The sequence below is a fragment of the Ranitomeya variabilis genome, chromosome 5, assembly GCF_051348905.1.
Source record: "Ranitomeya variabilis isolate aRanVar5 chromosome 5, aRanVar5.hap1, whole genome shotgun sequence".
NCBI classification, from domain to species: Eukaryota; Metazoa; Chordata; class Amphibia; order Anura; family Dendrobatidae; genus Ranitomeya; species Ranitomeya variabilis.
This window is the reverse complement of record NC_135236.1, coordinates 667,196,979-667,216,719: the sequence shown is the minus strand read 5'-3', so window position 1 is coordinate 667,216,719 and position 19,741 is coordinate 667,196,979. Positions and strand designations below refer to the sequence as shown.

The 19,741-nt window shown below is 46.0% G+C and overlaps 1 protein-coding gene across 3 annotated transcripts; it reads left to right on the top strand.

Moving 5' to 3' along the window:
- Positions 1-927: 927 nt before the first annotated feature.
- On the top strand, positions 928-16,907 carry LOC143776869 (E3 ubiquitin/ISG15 ligase TRIM25-like). 3 transcript variants are annotated; one of them, XM_077266679.1, is made up of 2 exons: positions 928-1,228; positions 14,283-16,907. In XM_077266679.1, the coding sequence occupies exon 2, from the start codon at positions 14,293-14,295 to the stop codon at positions 15,889-15,891; it is 1,599 nt and encodes a 532-aa protein (XP_077122794.1). In that variant the 5' UTR covers positions 928-1,228; positions 14,283-14,292; the 3' UTR covers positions 15,892-16,907. The 3 variants fall into 3 exon arrangements, with proteins under 3 accessions (XP_077122794.1, XP_077122795.1, XP_077122796.1); XM_077266680.1 differs by having other exon boundaries at positions 1,095-1,214; positions 14,283-16,041; XM_077266681.1 differs by having other exon boundaries at positions 1,166-1,228; positions 14,286-16,041.
- The last annotated feature ends 2,834 nt before the right edge of the window (positions 16,908-19,741 follow it).

The window sequence follows — 19,741 nt, the reverse complement described above, 5'->3', positions numbered from 1 at the left end:
ACTGGGCAATATACTACATCATTGGGCAATATACTATGTGGCTCTGTGCTGTATACTATGTCGCTGTGCAATATACTACGTGGCTCTGTGCTGTATACTACGTAACAGGGCAATATACTACGTGGCTGGTCAATATACTACGTGGCTGGGCAATATACTACGTCACTGGGCAATATACTACGTAGCTGGGCAATATACTACGTCACTGGGCAATATACTACGTGGCTCTGTGCTGTATACTATGTCGCTGTGCAATATACTACGTGGCTCTGTGCTGTATACTACGTAACAGGGCAATATACTACGTGGCTGGTCAATATACTACATCATTGGGCAATATACTATGTCACTGGACAATATACTACGTGGCTGGGCAATATACTACGTGACTGGGCAATATACTACATCATTGGGCAATATACTATGTCACTGGACAATATACTACATGGCTGGGCAATATACTACGTGACTGGGCAATATACTACGTAGCTGGGCAATATACTACGTGGCTGGGCAATATACTACGTGGCTGGGCAATATACTACGTGGCTGGGCAATATACTATGTCACTGGGCAATATACTACGTAACTGGGCAATATACTACGTGGCTGGGCAATATACTACGTGGCTGGGCAATATACTACGTGGCTGGGCAATATACTACGTGGGCTGTGCGATATACTACGTGGGCTGTGCAATATACTACGTGGACATGCATATTCTAGAATACCCGATACGTTAGAATCGGGCCACCATCTAGTAACAAATAAAAGTCTTCCTAAAAAGTGGTCTCCTACGGCTGCACCATGGATTAAAACTAAATCAGTTATGACTTTAAGGGCTTATGTAAATAGGTGAAGGTTGAAGGTTTAATGATCAGACTGCTGTGCGCATGGTACATAGCGAGATAGGATGGGCCCTGGCATGAGTCCCAGATGGAGATAGGAGTGTGGAAAGCAGAGAGGGCGAGTCTGCAGGAAGAAACTGTGGAGAGATCAGGGAGAGATTTAACAGAAAGAGTGGTGGTGTAAACCACGTCTCCCCAGGTGACTACTAAATATCTGGGCAACATCTTGCAGAAAGAGGCTTATGTGGAGGAAGCATTTACTGCGTGTTGGAGAATCCATCTTTCTGAGAAGTTGGCGTGAGGCCAAGGAGGAAGTAGCTTGCAGACAGCTAAGGAAAGAAAACTTGGTGTCCATCATAGAAGAAGGTACCGGACTTGTGGTCAGTACTTGTTGAGGACTTGTGGGTGTACCACACTGTGGATAGAAACCATGATACTGAGTGGGGGGGATTGTAGGGACCATGAAACTATGTTGGAAGTTTTGGGTGCCATGATACTGTCTGTGGGGAATATGGGTGATATCATACCATGTATGGGGTCATCATACTGTGTAAGGCCTCCTTCACAGTACTGGTGCTTCCTGTACACGAAAAAACAGTACTGGTGTCCGTGTGTCATCTGTATGTACATATGTGACATCCGTGTGAAATCCGTGTGTCCATGTGCCATACGTGTGTCCGTGAGACTCGTACCGGTGCCTAGGAAAAGCAGTACAGTTCACGCTGATCCCAGGCGCCGGGTGCTGAATGCAGCTCTCATCATTGCTTTCCCTCTGCTGGTTATGAATTGTAGGTGGGAGTCCGCTGCATTTTTTAAATGTAATTCTTCATTTTACACAGGATGTACACATCGGGTGCTAAATACAACTCCCATCATTGTCTCCTGCTTGCGCTCATCTCCTATCTACAGCATGAGCCCCACACAGCCTCCCCATATACAGCATGAGCCCCACACAGCCTCCCCATATACAGCATTAGCCCCACACAGCCTCCTATCTCAGGATGAGTCCCACACAGCCTCCCCATATACAGCATGAGCCCCACATAGCTTCCTATCTACAGCATGAGCCCCAGACAGCCTCCCTATATACAGCATGAGCCTCACACAGCCTCCTCATATATAGCATGAGCCCCACACAGCCTCCTATCTACAGCATTAGCCCCACACAGCCTCCCCATATACAGCATGAGCCCCACACAGCCTCCTATCTCAGGATGAGTCCCACACAGCCTCCCCATATACAGCATGAGCCCCACATAGCCTCCTATCTACAGCATGAGCCCCACACAGCCTTCCCATGTACAGCATGGGCCCCACACAGCCCACAGTCTCCTATCTGGAGCATGAGCCCCACACAGCCTCCCCATATACAGCATGAGCACCACACAGCCTCCTATCTACAGCATGAGGCCCATACAGCCTCCTATCTACAGGATGAGCCCCACACAACTTCTCCATATACAGCAAAAGCCCCTAACAGCCTCCCCATATCCAGCATGAGATCCACGCAGTCTACCCATGTCCAGCATGATAGCCCCACAACCTCCCCATATCCAGCATGAGAGCCCCATAGCCTCCCCATGTCCAGCATGAAAGCCCCATAGCTTCCCCATATCCAGCATGAGAGCCCCATAGCCTCCCCATGTCAAGCATGAAAGCACCATAGCTTCCCCATGTCCTGCATGAGAGCCCCATAGCTTTTCCATGTCCAGCAAGAGACCCCCATAACCTCCCCATGTCCAGCAAGAGACTCCCATAGTATTCCCATGTCTAGCAAGAGACCCCCATAGCCTCCCCATTTTCAGCAAGAGACCCCATAACCTCCCCATGTCCAGCATGAGAGCCCCATAGCCTCCGCATGTCCAGCATGAGAACCCTCCTCCACCAATACAGTCAGTGTGGATGAGACAGCAGAGACAGGGTGCGGATGGGCCACTTATTTTAGCCCCTCGGCTGTCTTCTCGATCCTGGCCAGACTGGAAAAGCCAGAGAGCCAGGTACTTTGCCCAGGTCTGCTGTAGGGACATACTGTGTTGGGGGCACTGTCGGGACACTATGGGGCAAGGGATACTGTGAGGGTAAATTGTGGGTAAGAATTCAATTTTTTACTTATCATGCTGTGCGTGGAGAGTTTTTTTTCAGGAACTGCTTCAAATACTCTTCAACTGCTTCACATGTTCTTTTTCTTCCATCAGGTAGTTTTTTCAGGAAATAAGCTAAAAAAAAATTCTCCTTCTATGAACAGTAATGTGGTTTTCTATTGAAGCCAATAGGTAGAGCTTTTCAAGTGATTTTTCAATGGGTTTTGAAGATTTTGGAGAGGATTTCCCCAAAAATAATTCCTCAAAAAAATTTCATGTGAACATAGCTCTAAGTCACACTCAGACATCAAAAAACAGTTTTGAGTATGGACCGTGGATGCACAGACTAGCTGCATGTCTCCCGGCCTGAAATTAATACTCTCATATATATCTATGAGGCTATCAAGTTGGAGTCAGGAGACCCGTGACTAGTCCGTGCATTGCGGTCCAGACAAAGTTATCCAGTTGACCACTTTGTAGAATAAATATATCCCCCCGGGCAGTGCACGGACAGAGATTACTGTGTCGGCAGCAGGTAGAGGCAAACTGGTTTGGGTTATCCAGCAGCAAATCCAAGGGTATTAATAGTTAAAACAAAGATTTATTCAATACATTTAAAATTCAAAAACTGAACAATAAAAACTATTCCCAAAAATATACCTAACCTTACGTGTTTCGAACGGTCATGTTCTTACCCATAGTACGATATGATCCCTTAACATCGCCTGTTCTATATAGTGTAATCCTAAAAGAACGCAGGATATAGAGAAAAATCATGTTCTCTTATGAAGCATGATTTGGAGAGAGATACTGTGAGGGTAAATTCTCTTGAAGCCAGAACAGTGGAACAGGTGGTCGGTTGGGTGACAGATAATGCTCCCAGTATGTTTCCCAGCACTATCTTGTCATGACATTGAGTACATTAGTGACTATGAAACTCTATGCAGATTCAGATATTACTACGGTCACAAAAATACAATAAAACCATATACTTGGTACAAACACTATTTATTTAGAGAGGAAGAGGCATATGAGATCCCCTTTCACAACTTTACATACTGTACATGTGACCCTTGCTGTTAATTTTTCCAGTGTGTGTATGATGCCCTCCTTCATAATTTTACAGGATTTGTATAAGGCCTACCTCTACAATTCTGCTACATATATATACACTGCTCAAAAAAATAAAGGGAACACTAAAATTTTGCATCCTAGATATCACTGAATGAAATATTCCAGTTGTAAACCTTTATTCATTACATAGTGGAATGTTTGAGAAAAATAATACCTACAAATGATCAACGTAAATCACAACTAATATCCCACGGAGGTCTGGAGTTGGAATGATGCTCAAAATCAAAGTGTAAAATGAAGTTACGGGCTGATCCAACTTCAGTGGAAATGCCTCAAGACAAGGAAATGATGCTCAGTAGTGTGTGTGGCCTCCACGTGCCTGTATGACTTCCCTACAATGCCTGGGCTTGCTCCTAATGAGGTGGCGGATGGTCTCCTGAGGGATCTCCTCCCAGACCTGGATTAAAGCATCCGCCAACTCCTGGACAGTCAGTGGTGCAATGTGACGTTGGTAGATGGTGCGAGACATGATGTCCCAGATGTGTTCAATCGGATTCATGTCTAGGAAACGGGCGGGCCAGTCCATAGCTTCAATGCCTTCATCTTGCAGGAACTGCTGACACACTCCAGCCACATGAGGTCTGGCATTTCCCTGCATTAGGAGGAACCCAGGGCCAACTGAACCAGCATATGGTTTCACAAGGGTCTGAGGATCTCATCTCGGTACTTAATGGCAGTCAGGCTACCTCTGGTGATCACATGGAGGGCTGTGCGGCCCTCCAAAGAAATGCCACCCCACACCATTACTGACCCACTGCCAAACCGGTCATGCTGAAGGATGTTGCAGGCAGCAGATCGCTCTCCATGGCGTCTCTAGACTCTGTCACGTCTGTCACATGTGCTCAGTGTGAACCTGCTTTCATCTGTGAAGAGCACAGGGCGCCAGTGGCGAATTTGCCAATCCTGGTGTTCTGTGGCAAATGCCAAGCGTCCTGCACAGTGTTGGGCTGTGAGCACAACCCCCATCTGTGGACGTCAGGCACTCAGACCATCCTCATGGAGTCGGTTTCTAACCGTTTGTTGAGACACATGCACATTTGCGGCCTGTTGGAAGTCATTTTGCAGGGCTCTGGCAGTGCTCCTCCTGTTCCTCCTTGCACAAAGGCTGAGGTAGCGGTCCTGCTGCTGGGTTGTTGCCCTCCTACGGCCCCCTCCATGTCTCCTGGTGTACTGGCCTGTCTCCTGGTAGCGCACAAAAGCCTCTGGGCACTACGCTAACAGATACAGCAAACCTTCTTGCCACAGCTCGCATTGATGTGCCATCCTAGATGAGCTGCACTACCTGAGCCACTTGTGTGGGTTATAGAGTTCGGCTCATGCTACCACGAGTGTGAAAGCGCATCCAACATTCATAAGAGACCAAAACATCAGCCAGAAAGCATTGGTACTGAGATGTGGTCTGTGGTCCCCACCTGCAGAACCACTCCTTTATTGTGTCTTGATAATTGCCAACAATTTCTATCTGTTGTCTATTCCATTTGCACAACAGCATGTGAAATCGATTGTCAAACAATGTTGCTTCCAAAGTGGACAATTTGATTTCACAGAAGTTTAATTTACTTGGGGTTATATTCTGTCGTTTAAGTGTTCCCTCTATTCTTTTGAGCAGTGTATATATATATATATATATATATATATATATATATATATATATATATATAGAATCAAAAAAGGAAAACAGCACAAAAAAACTAAAGAAAAAGTGGACTTTAATGCCTGAGAAAGGATACTACATCCGAAACGTCGCCACGCCGTTCACGCATTAAAGTCCACTTTTTCTTTAGTTTTTTTTGTGCTGTTTTCCTTTTTTTGATTCTATGTTTGGAGGTCACTGGATTGGTGGTTAGGAAAGCTTTGCATGTCATTTGAGGTAACGCTGGATGCTGTTCCAATTTTTTCTTAAATATATATACCGTATATACACTCACTGGCCACTTTATTAGGTACACCTGTCCAACTTCTTGTTAACACTTAATTTCTAATCAGCCAATCACATGGCGGCAACTCAGTGCATTTAGGCATGTAGACATGGTCAAGACAATCTCCTGCAGTTCAAACCGAGCATCAGTATGGGGAAGAAAGGTGATTTGAGTGCCTTTGAACGTGGCATGGTTGTTGGTGCCAGAAGGGCTGGTCTGAGTATTTCAGAAACTGCTGATCTACTGGGATTTTCACGCACAACCATCTCTAGGGTTTACAGAGAATGGTCCGAAAAAGAAAAAAAATCCAGTGAGCGGCAGTTCTGTGGGCGGAAATGCCTTGTTGATGCCAGAGGTCAGAGGAGAATGGGCAGACTGGTTCGAGCTGATAGAAAGGCAACAGTGACTCAAATCGCCACCCGTTACAACCAAGGTAGGCCTAAGAGCATCTCTGAACGCACAGTGCGTCGAACTTTGAGGCAGATGGGCTACAGCAGCAGAAGACCACACCGGGTACCACTCCTTTCAGCTAAGAACAGGAAACTGAGGCTACAATTTGTACAAGCTCATCGAAATTGGACAGTAGAAGATTGGAAAAACGTTGCTTGGTCTGATGAGTCTCGATTTCTGCTGCGATATTCGGATGGTAGGGTCAGAATTTGGCGTAAACAACATGAAAGCATGGATCTATCCTGCCTTGTATGGAGCATCTTTGGGATGTGCAGCCGACAAATCTGCGGCAACTGTGTGATGCCATCATGTCAATATGGACCAAAATCTCTGAGGAATGCTTCCAGCACCTTGTTGAATATATGCCATGAAGAATTGAGGCAGTTCTGAAGGCAAAAGGGGGTCCAACCCGTTACTAGCATGGTGTACCTAATAAAGTGGCCGGTGAGTGTATATATATATATATATATATATATATATATATATATATATATATACATATATATATATATATATACTGTATATATGTACTCCCCAGGGGTACTTAGTGCATAGGCTTTACCAGTCTCGGAGTCCCACTCCTTAAAAATGGGTAATAAAATGTTTTCTGAGGCCCTCCACTATGTGTCTTCTAGGGCGTATTGCAGTCCTTCCTTCTAATTTTTGTCAGCCCTTGCACTTAGTACATAGGCTTTATGAGCTTAGTGGTCCCTCTACCTAACAATTCTAACAGAATGTGTATGAGGCCCTTCTTTATGTCTAATACAGGGTGTATCAGAGTCTCTCTTCCTCCTAATTTTTTGCACTTCTTGCATTGTCCGCATAGGCTGTGAGTCCCTCCTTCATAAATTAAAGGGACTCTGTCACTTGAATTTGACGGGCTATGTAAATGCCCTGTGTCCGGTCCGATGGGCGGTGTTTCCTCTTCTTTCATTCACCCCTTCCTTTCCGGCTGGCCGCAATATTTTCTTGAATTTCAGTAGGTTTCCTCCGTAGTTCACGCGTGCGCAATGCAATCTTGCCTTGAACACGCGCAGTATGCTTTGCCCAACTGCGGGCAAAGCCGAAAAGAATTAGTGCGCATGCGCCGGCGCACTATGTCCCGGAAGTATTTTGCTGTGTTCCGGGACATAGTGCGGCGGCGCATGCGCACTAATGCTTTTCGGCTTTGCCCGCAGTTGGGCAAAGCCAAATTCAGGCGACAGAGTCCCTTTAAACATGATTTGTCAGACCATGTCACACACACCATGCTCAGATAAGGTAGCAAAATGTTAAATTTATATTTACCGGTGACTACCGTTGGGTGTAGCTTTATTTCCCCCTTTACTATGTCATCTACTATAGTCATAGGCAAGGAGAAATACGGTGAGAGATGGCCTAGCAATTAAGGGGTGGAAGAGGCTTTTTTTCTCTTTTTAATTTTGCCTTATATACAAGTCATTATACAGGATAGAATGTTTCCTATGAGTTTTTCCTGTAAAATCAATTCTATCTTCCGTTTTGTATATTCTATTGTCAGTCTGTAAAAGTGGAGTAATACTCTGATAACATTGTTCCCAACAACTATCTCCGAGTCAGAGATACGTCTAGTCGTATACTCCATCTCCTTTTATGAAATCAGGACTCGTCGTCAGCCTTTTAGTAAGGAGTACTCCGGAACTTGACCCCCTCCTTTTATTCAATATGGCCTATCGGCCTACAACGGGAGTTAGATGTGTCGAGGTGCAGTTCTGTCAAAGCACTTTCACTGCTTACAGTTTTCCAGAGAGTTTCTTATCATTCCCATAAAAACTCTTCCATCCGGTAGGGGAAAGTGATCTTTTCCACTTTCAGGGCAGGTCTGGGTACCTCATCTGCACAGAGTCTTCTGTGGCCTTAGTTGGACCAACGAGGTTCACCATGGAACACTCATATATTCTGATTAACTAACTTTCCGCCCTACTCTCAAGATCACATCTCACTACCTGTGCACTTGACCGATCCCATTCCACTTCATCCCAAACCTCACCACAGTCTTCATCCCAACTCTAACCCATCTCTTCAACCTATCAATAACAACTGGTGTTTTCCCCTCATGCTTCAAATGGAGCGCCCCCACGTGTAGGGCAATGGGGTACTCGGTACCGGGTCCTTCTCTGCTCGGGGAATGTCACGGTGGCCCGACCCGGTCCGTGGCCCTTCTGAGGGGCGTCCAATTAAAGGTGTAGTTTGTACTAGTTTGTACGGTGTTCGTGACGCCACCTGTGGTATCCGGTCAGGGTGACTGACGCTGCTGAGGGGTCCACTGGGGTGATGTTATGGCAGCTAGATAGTATACCTTCCCACAGGTGAAGTATGTCCCCAGGGCTTCCCAAATGTGTAGATGGTGATGGTGAAGGCGCGGTAATAACGAGGACACAAGGTTGCAGTCTCTTTACCTTTTACTGAAGACTTCAGCGTCCACAGTCCAGAGTACCGTTCACAGGGCAGGCTGAGTCCGGCCGGTCCGAAGGCACATCCAGAGCTCCCCTGTGCAGGTGGAAATCAGTAGCCTTCCTACTAGCGCCTGTGTGTTGTAGTACTTCCCTGCTGAGCACCACGGGATAGTCCTCACAACTTTCGTAGATGTTTCTGATGTTCTCTCTGTCCCCCAGATGGTATGGCTAGGACGACCCGTATGACGGGGTAGGCCTGGAGCTATTTTATAGGGACCCTAATGACGCCCCTCTCCCACAATTTGCCTCCGTTGTCTTCAAAGGTGTAAAGGTTGGGCAGCCAACTTGGAATTAAGTGTCCTGCCATGTTTCAAAGTAATGCGTAGAGCTTATTACTCCCTCGGAGTTCCGGCCACCGGCTACGCGCCTCAGAAGGATGTTGCCGATCTTAAGGCAGAACTCCTCCCGGTGTTATCTCCTTGTGCTGTGATCTCATTTCTCACACTCCACAATATACTTCGCTTTGTGTCCTTTCTTAAGATGCTGCCGCAATGAGGTGCAGGCGTGGCTCCGTAACGTTCTATCTCGTACTCTGTCTCTGTCAGGATCCCACCCCTGACAGGGACCTCTGTCTGCAGCTCAGATGTTCCTCCTTCTCCCCCTGTCTGCCTGACAGGTCTTCTCTGGGTCGAACCCAGGTAGCTTTCTGACTGACTTCCTATCAATCCACCAGTTTTACCCGTGTGTGAGGAGTGACCTAGTACATAGAACCTTTGCTCCCCCTGGTGGACTGGAGTGTGAAGTGTAGAGTGTGAAGTGTAGTGTGTGACTGTGATACCTGGCAGGGTGAACTCCTTTAGCACCATCAGACGTAACATCACTCCCCCTGGTGGGAGAACGACATTACTGTAACGACCAGGGCTCTGGGGCGCTGCACAAACATGCCTCAATCACACCTATCCTCAAAGTCCTCTCTTGACCCATTCTCTGTATCTAGCTATCACCCAATATCACTTCTCCCCTATGCCTCAAAACTACTGGAACACATCCATCTTGAACTGTCCTCCCACCTCTCTTCCTGCTCCCTCTTCGACCGCTTATAATCTGGCTTCCCGGCCGTATCACTCTACTGAAACTGCCCTAACTAAAGTCACCAATGACCTGCTGACTGCCAATGCCAAGTGACACTACTCTGTCCTCCTTCTCCTGGACCTGTCCTCTGCCTCTACCTTTGACACAGTGGACCACTCCCTATTACTACAGACCCTTTCATCTCTTGGCATCACAGACTTGGCCCTATCTTGGATCGCATCATACCTAAAAGACTGGACATTCAGTGTCTCTCATTCACACACCACTTCCTCACATTGCCCCCTATTTGTCGGAGTCCCGCAACGTTCAGTCCTAGGGCCCCTGCTCTTCTCCATTTACACCTTCGGACTGGGACAGCTCATAGAATCTCATGGCTTGCAGTATCACCACTATGCTGAAGACACACAGATCTACATCTCTGGACCAGATATCATGTCCCTACTAACCAGAATTCCACAATGTCTGTCCGCTATTTCATCCTTCTTCTCCGCTAGATTTCTAAAACTTAACATGGACAAAACAGAATTCATTATCTTTCCCCCATGTCATTTGACTCTCCCAACAAGCCAATCCATTAAAGTAAATGGCTGCTCACTCTCTCCAGTCTCTCCAGTACCACAAGCTCGCTGCCTCGGTGTAATCCTTGACTCTGATCTCTCCTTCAAACCATATATCCAAGCCTTTTCCACCTCCTGCCGACTTCAACTCAAAAACATCTCCCGGATCCGTACATTCCTCAACCTAGAATCTGCAAAATCTATTGCATGTCCTCATCATCTCCCGTCTTGACTATTGCAACCTCCTGCTCTGTGGCCTCCCCTCTAACACTCTTGCGCCCCTCCAATCTATCTTAAACTCTGCTGCCCAACTAGTCCACCTATCCCCCAGCTATTCCCCAGCCTCTCCTTTCTGTCAATCCCTTCACTGTATTAAGATACAGATGCATATGAGCTGGTATAACTACTGTAACCCCTTTAAGCATCCAGATGGGGTGCTTCCCACATCCGTGGTGAATCGGTGCTACTTTGACCCTGATGGGGAACACTGACTGCTTGCCTTGATACCTCTCATGTTGTTCCTTGGCCCTCGCAGTTTCATTTGCACATTCCTCGTCATCGGCTATTGTAACTGGTCTGGTCACTTTTGGCTGCATACTACTCTTCCAGCACCACATCTTCAGGAAGGATACCACTTCTCCCACATACAGGTTATGGAGATGGGGAGGTAGATACTTCTTCGCTACTTCACTACACTTCAGCTGATATATACCTCGTCTCCGGTCCCAAACTCCTAGAGGATGCTGAACCCATGGGCCACATCAAACCGTGTTATGCGGCCCATAGAACACTGTTCCTCAATCTCAAAATTTTGTTGCCCCGACACCTACCCCAACCCAGAATTTAGCCCCTCTTTTGGTCTTTCACCACATTCTGCTTCCAACACTCTAACTTCAAAGATGTGCGTGTCTTTCCCAGGCAGTAGCAGGAGCCGAGACTTTTGTACAGATATATGTCTTCCTCAAATGGATGCTGCTTTGGAGAGTTCATCTTCCTTATCACTTCACTATCCCCTTTTTCTTATGTTCTGTTTCCCATGTGGTTCTAGGTCATGGGCTTCAGAGGGTTGTGGGACTGTGGTGGCAGCTAGAGCGGTGGTAGCTGGAGTGGCAGCAGTGTAGCAGTGATGGTCTTCGGTTCTCCTCTGCCCTCCGTCATCTAGCTCGAGCATCACACCCGAACCTCATGCAGCAGTAGGCCTACCTCTGGATGGGAAATGGTCGACCACTGCAGCAGAAGTTGATTGTGTGTTGCGCACTTCTTGTAATCTTTCTCTTCGGACTTCATTCCCGCCACAGCTCCAGGAGTCATTATGTGTCGGAGCTCTTCCACCTCATCTGCACTAGGTGGATTACTGCAGTTCCTCGTTGTTGCTGCTTAATGCATCAGATGCCATCTCTGTGCTAGAACGTACATGCTTTTCCCTTCTCACGCAGTAGTACAATGGCGCAGCTTTATTCTGTTCCATCACACCCTCTTCTGGTACGCTCCTTCCATCTCTGGCCGTCGTGTCAATTCAGGGCAATTCCTCATCAGGGCTGGTTTTCCAATGGACTGGGCATTCTTTTGTGCTCTTTGGTGTCTTCCACTCCTACAATAAGCTGTTTTCTCTTTTCTTAGGCCATCATTTACCATCTTAAAACACAAGTCTCCAAGCGCCATCTTAGGACACATAGCTTGCTTGCACCACATGTCTTCTCCCCAAAAAATGTTCCTGCAGAGAAACCACATCCTGCCGACGACATTAATTGAGGTGCAATGGACGAGACTGGCTGATATTTAGTTTTGCACGCCAAAGCACCTTATCTGGGGTCCCTGGATGTGTACACATATTGATACATCTGATAACACCTTCGGATTATGTTCTGCCACATTTTGTAAAATACTAAGACTAAGGGTACCGTTACACTATACGACTTACCAACGATCACGACCAGCGATACGACCTGGCCGTGATCGTTCGTAAGTCGTTGTGTGGTCGCTGGGGAGCTGTCACACAGACAGCTCTCCAGCGACCAACGATGCTGAGGTCCCCGGGTAACCAGGGTAAACATCGGGTTACTAAGCGCAGGGCCGCACTTAGTAACCCGATGTTTACCCTGGTTACCATCGTAAATGTAAAAAAAAAAAAACAGTACATACTCACATTCCGGTGTCCGTCAGGTCCCTTGCCGTCTGCTTCCCGCACTGACTGACTGCCGGCCGTAAAGTGAAAGCACAGCACAGCGGTGACATCACCGCTGTGCTCTGCTTTCACTTTACGGCCGGCAGTCAGTCAGTGCGGGAAGCAGACGGCAAGGGACCTGACGGACACCGGAATGTGAGTATGTACTGTTTTTTTTTTTTTTTACATTTACGATGGTAACCAGGGTAAACATCAGGTTACTAAGCGCGGCCCTGCGCTTAGTAACCCGATGTTTACCCTGGTTACAAGCGAACGCATCGCTGGATCGGTGTCACACACACCGATCCAGCGATGACAGCGGGAGATCCAGCGACGAAATAAAGTTTCAAACAATCTGCTACGACGTACGATTCTCAGCGGGGTCCCTGATCGCCGCTGCGTGTCAGACACAGCGATATCGTATGGATATCGCTGGAACGTCACGGATCGTGCCGTCGTAGCGATCAAAGTGCCAATGTGAGACGGTACCCTAACTCCATGATGAAGAAAATGGGCATGGTTAAGAAAATAAACTCTTGTTTACTTGGTCTTTAACATATAAAAATAGATAGAAGGAATATTGCTTAACGTTTTCATCTGTATTGCATGACAGAGGTACACATTTAGCGGTTGCAGACAGCGGCACATTACTTGTGTATAACATTGCAAACAAACACCAGACTATGCTGAGGACCTCCATCTTCCCAATAGAGGGCCACACAGGTGGATGTGTTTTGCTGTGACCAGTGCACCTAGGGTATACTCTGTGGAATACGTAAACAAGATTTTCTAGCTGCCAAACCTTACGGATGTCCCAAGCTTGGCTGATCCCATATTTCTTCACTAAAACCTCCAGATCTGACAAACACTAAAAACTTGCTTTAAAATTCTCTTGCATTAGGTGCCACTTGTCTGTAGTATGTAGGACTGCTGCCATTGTAACTTGAATGCTGAAACGTACTACCATGTAAGTCTACTCTTCGCATACACAAATATGGCTAGATCCGACTGAGGGTGTCCTTTTTTCACTGTAGACCAACTTAAACTGCTATAAAACAGGAACTAACTCCAAGTGCCCACTTACTCCTCCCCAAATTATGGGCTGTCCATACAGTTAACCCTATCCACCCCTGCACACATGAAACTTGCAGCCTACATAAGGATAAAACACAAAAAAACAGTTCACATTAACTAATAACTATACAGTCAGGAGTTTTCAAGGAGCACCACCTATGTCCCTCCTACCACCACTGAATGGCAATTTTCTGTCTATGCACAGTGTAGGTATAAATCTGCCAATTAGTGGTGTGTGGGGATAAATACATAGAGGTCACCAGTGAGAGGACTAGCAAAGCTGCAGCAGATAACACAGTAATTTTATCAAAACTACAGCAAAAAGCCCAGTAAGTATTGGAATCATGGTTCTCATCTATACTTTATGCTGTTCTTATATGTGGAAGTAAAAACCTGGTGGAATATACACTTAAAATTTCACACAAACAATGTCTAATTTTTTTAATTGTCCATTTTCAACACCCTTAGCCTGCTTGTTCCTTATATAACTACAACTTTACTATTTATACAATGTCATGCACATTCAGTTTAATTTCTTTCTTTTTACAGTAGATCAACCATGGCGTCTGCTGATTTGAGAGACGAGCTGGACTGCTCCATCTGTCTGAGCACTTATACAGATCCTGTAATGCTGAGATGTGGACACAATTTCTGCCGGGTTTGTATTGATCAGGCGCTGGATACACAGGACAAGTCTGGAGTTTATTCCTGTCCTGAATGTAGAGAAATCTTTTATCAGCGGCCGGCACTGATGAGGAACTTAGCTCTGCGTAAAATAATGGAGAATTTCCTGTTTACTCCCCCAAAACAGATAAAAAACAGGATTTTCTGCACTCACTGTGTCGACTCTCCTGTTCGTGCTGTTAAATCCTGTCTACACTGTGAAGTTTCTCTGTGTAATAAACATCTGAGAGCTCACAGTAAATCACCAGAACACGTCTTATCTGATCCCAGCACTTCTCTGGAGAAAAGGAAATGTTCTGTCCATAAGAAGATGCTGGAATATTACTGTTTCGAGGATGCTACTTGTATCTGTGTGTATTGTTCGGCAGGAGAACATCGGGGACACGAGGTGGAGATACTTGGTGAAGCCTTAGAGAAGAAGAAGAAGAAACTGAAAAATCTTCTGCAGAAACTGACCACAAAGAGAGAAGAGACTGAGGAAAGAGTCCAGAGTCTGGAGGAACGCTGGAGAAAAGCTCAAGAAAAAGCAGCTGGAGAAGCCGAGAGAGTCACTGCCCTATGTACAGACATCAGGAGACGACTGGATGAACTAGAGAAGAGGTTTCTGAGTGAGATCTCCAGACAGCAAAAGAAAGAGTCACTGTCACTGTCTGCTCTGATCCATCATCTGGAAATAAAGAAGGACGAGCTGTCCAGCAAGATGAGACACATTGAGGAGCTGTGTAACATGACTGATCCACTGACTGTCTTACAGGAACCAGACATCGGTGACTTGTGTGATCCTGAGGAGGAGGGAGGTGATGAGGACACAGGGGGACATGATAAACAGCCCCATGATGGAGATGACCTGGATGTGGCTGTGATCTCACACACATTACACACATTATGTGACGTAGTAACAGGTATAAGGAGGGGGATCTATGTGGAGGGTCCTGTAGACATATTACTGGATGTAAACACAGCTGCTAATTATATCCTTATATCAGAAGACCTGAAAACTGCTATGTGGTCAGAAAAAAAGCAGAATCGTCCAGAAACAGAAGGGAGATTCCAGGATTATCAGGTGATGAGTAGGAGGGGATTTACCTCAGGGCGACATCACTGGGATGTTGAGAGCAAACGATCGGGGAGGTGGATGGTGGGGATGTGTTATCCCAGTATAGAAAGGAAGGGAGATGAATCATACATTGGTGATAATAACAAGTCCTGGTGTTTGAGGAGATGTAACAATCAGTATTCAGTGATATATGACAGGAAGGAGGTCCGGTTACCTGACAATATCTCCAGTGATAGAGTCAGGATAAGTCTGGATTATGAGGCCGGGCAGTTGTCCTTTTATGAGCTGTGTGACCCCATCAGACACTTACACACCTTCACTGCCACCTTCTCTGAGCCCCTTCATGCTGCAGTATGTGTAGGTGATCCATTATCTGGGTTTCTTCAAGTAGGTAGCTGGTTAAAAATCTGCAGCTAAAACCATCTCTTGTAAAAACAAGTTTCTCATGAGCTTTCCATAGTGTATGTTAAGCGCTAGTGGGGCATAAAAATGAAATACATAAGTACTTATTACCTCGCCATTATTCTCTTCTTCTGGCTTCTTCACTTCTCTTTTGGCTTCCAGTTGTCAGAAGGAGACAAGTAGACAGATACACAAACAATTTACAAATGTCTAATTACAGACACCAGCACAGTGTAGAGAACATATTTTTCGATATTGTAATTTGGTCAATCAGTAGTCTGAGCGGTGTTTCCCAAACTCCAGTCCTATAGGCCCCAAACGTGTCATGTTCTTAGGCTTTGCTTAGTTTTGCACAGGTCAAGCATAAGGCCGGGATCACACATACGCGAGATACGGCCGAGTCTTGCAGGTGTAAACCCAGCTCTGGCGCCGGCACTCCGGAGCGGAGCGTGCAGCCGCACAGCAATACATGGAGCTGCACGCTCCGCTCCAGAGTGCCGGCGCCAGAGCTGGGTTTTTACCTGCGAGACTCGGCCGTATCTCGCGTATGTGTGATCCCTGCCTAAGTAAAACAAAGGGCCCAATTAATACCAGCATTGTGAATGACAGTCCTAATGTTCATGACCAAAGAGTGAGATGAGCCTAATTCACTAAGAGGCGCACTCCACTTAATGAATTAGGCGCATCGTACAACTGGCGTGCGCCTCAGGCAAAAATGTTATTCTAATCAGGGACTGGAGCACATTTCTGGCAAAATTGATGTAATTAAAGAGGCAGAACAATGTCTTAACTAGACAGTCAGGCTTAGCCTTTCTCCATCGCACCCATATTTCTCCCACTTTGGCAAAGCTTGCTTAAAAGTGCCAAAAGTTGTAAAATGTTTGTGCAACTTCAAATGCCGAATGCTGGACACTCACTGAACTGATACTGACCTTAATTATTTTATTCTGTATAATCATTTTTTTATTAAAACATGAATCTTCCCTTAAAATCAAGAAAAAAAACTAATTCAATAAAAATCTAGTATTATGTTCTCTTGTCAAGCTATTACAAATTGTCTGCTTAGTTATATCTTTTTCTCTAAAAACCTAATGACTGCTTATATTGACAAATTGACGTGCACAAACTAGAGTTGAGCAAATGCATTTGTAGGACCCTGGTCCAATGACCATGTTGGTAGTACATGGACCAGGTCCCGACCCTGCGTATCTCCTCCTACCTGCTGAAATGTCTAATTCCCCTACTGAATAGTAAGCCTGGTGCAACATAATTTTGGAGAATCATGACACTGCACTAGGCCTACTAATCAAAAAAGGCACAGGGATTTGATCAGGTAGGAATAGGTTTTCAGGAATCTGGTCCAACAACCACAGACTACTGATGTGGCTATTGGACCAGGGTCCAGCAAATTTTTTTGCTCAACCCTAGCACAAAGAATTCAGAATTACTACTTTGTCATGTGTCTACTTGAGTATATTGTGTTTCGGTAGAGGCCAGTGGCGTGAAGGGTATGAAGAGGCATGACACAGTCACACATGGGCCCCAGAAAGCCCAATGGCCCCTCTGCCACATAATAAAACTCTAGTATTATAAATGTTGTGTTTAGTGTGTGGGCTGTTACATATTTTGCTTAGGAGTCCAAGAGTGCCGAGGTACAACTTAGGTGAAGTCCTTTGACCAGGAGTAATGTTCTAGATTGTTTGAAGACCCCCTCAACACCCTTGGCATTGTATTTAGTTTATGGAGTCTTTGCTATTATTATCCTTTTAGGTCCATGCTAGTGATGAGCGAATATACTCGTTACTCGAGATTTCTCAAGCATGCTCGGGGTCCTCCGAGTATTTTTTAGTGCTCGGAGTTTTAGTTTTTCTTGCCGCAGCTGAATAATTTACATCTGTTAGCCAGCTAAAGTACATGTGGGGATTCCCTAGCAACCAGGCAACCCCCACATGTACTTATGCTGGCTACCAGATGTAAATCATTCAGCTGCGGCAAGAAAAACTAAAACTCTGAGCACTAACAAATACTCGGAGGAGACTCGAGCATGCTCGAGAAATCTCGAGTAACGAGTATATTCGCTCATCACTAGTCCATACACATTAGAAAATGTGGTTCGATGGTTAAACATCCATTTTTTAAATGATTATCTAGTGAATGATAATTATACCTATTAGTCTATACTGGTCATTCAGGATAATATTGGCTAGTTTGTCCAACTTTTATCTAATATGTATGGGAGCCTTAAAATTTTTTCAATCTCTTCACATATATTCATTGACACTGGGTGCCAATCAAACGGTCATCTACTATATAATTGTCTAAGGGTCACTTCCATCTTTCTGTCTGTCTTTCTTTCTGTCACGGATATTCATTGGTCGCGGCCTCTGTCTGTCATGGAACCCAAGTCGCTGATTGGTCGTGGCAAAACAGCCACGACCAATCAGCGACGGGCACAGTCCGGCGGAAAAATGGCCGCTCCTTCCGCCCCGCAGTCAGTGCCCGCTCCGTACTCCCCTCACACAGGGTTTAAGGCAGCGGTAACGGACCGCGTTATGCCGTGGTGTAATGCACTCCATTACTGCCGCTATTAACCCTGTGTGACCAACTTTTTACTATTCATGCTGCCTATGCAGCATGAATAGTAAAACGATCTAATGTTAAAAATAATTTAAAAAAAAAAATAAAAATTGTTATATACTCACCGTCCGTCGGCCCCCGGATCGACAACAGGCCTTTCCCGCTCGCGACGCTCCGGTAACCGGTCCATGCTGCGATCTTGCGAGATGATGACGTAGCGGTCTTGCGAGACTGCTACGTCATCATCTCGCGAGACCGCAATGCACTCTTGAGACCGGAGCGCACGAGCAGCGTCGGGAACCACTTCGCTTGGATCCGGTGGCTCCGGAAGGTGAGTATATAACTATTTTTTATTTTATTTCTTTTTGTTAACAGGGATATCATGCCCACATTGCTATATACTACGTGGGCTGGGCAATATACTACATGGGCTGGGCAATATACTACGTGGCTGGGCAATATACTACGTGGCTGGGCAATATACTACATGGGCTGTGCTATATACTACGTGGCTGGGCAATATACTACATGGGCTGTGCTATATACTACGTGGCTTGGCAATATACTACGTGGCTGCGCAATATATTACATCGGCTGTGCTATATACTACGTGGCTGGGCAATATACTGCGTGGCTGGGCAATATACAACGTGGGCCGCGCAATATACAACGTGGGCTGGGCAATATACTACGTGGCTGGGCAATATGCTACATGGGCTGGGCAATATACTACATGGGCTGGGCTATATACTACGTGGGCTGTGCAATATACAACGTGGGCTGCGCAATATACAACGTGGGCTGCGCAATATACAACGTGGGCTGCGCAATATACAACGTGGGCTGCGCAATGCACTGCGTGGGCTGCGCAATGTACAACGTGTGCTGCGCAATGTACTACGTGGGCTGCGCAATGTACTACGTGGGCTGCGCAATGTACTGCGTGGGCTGCGCAATGTACTGCGTGGGCTGCGCAATGTACTGCGTGGGCTGCGCAATGTACTGCGTGGCTGTGCAATGTACTGCGTGGGCTGTGCTATACACTACGCATACATATTCTAGAATACCCGATGCGTTAGAATCGGGCCACCATCTAGTCTAGGAATATTCTTTCAAAGAAAAATTGTTTGCAGACTTTAGTCGAAAAATATTTAGTCTGCTTAAGGGTCAAAAAAGTTAAACACGACCGACTTCATTTTAAGCAATGGCATTCTGTGATTGGTCACTTGAAAATTACTACTTGTTCATAAGATTTACACAAAGAGTGATTGTTTTGGTTAAGTTCCAT

Bases quoted from the DNA above. Each gene is read 5' to 3' on its own strand.
- LOC143776869 (XM_077266679.1), top strand. From the start codon at position 14,293: ATGGCGTCTGCTGATTTGAGAGACGAGCTGGACTGCTCCATCTGTCTG.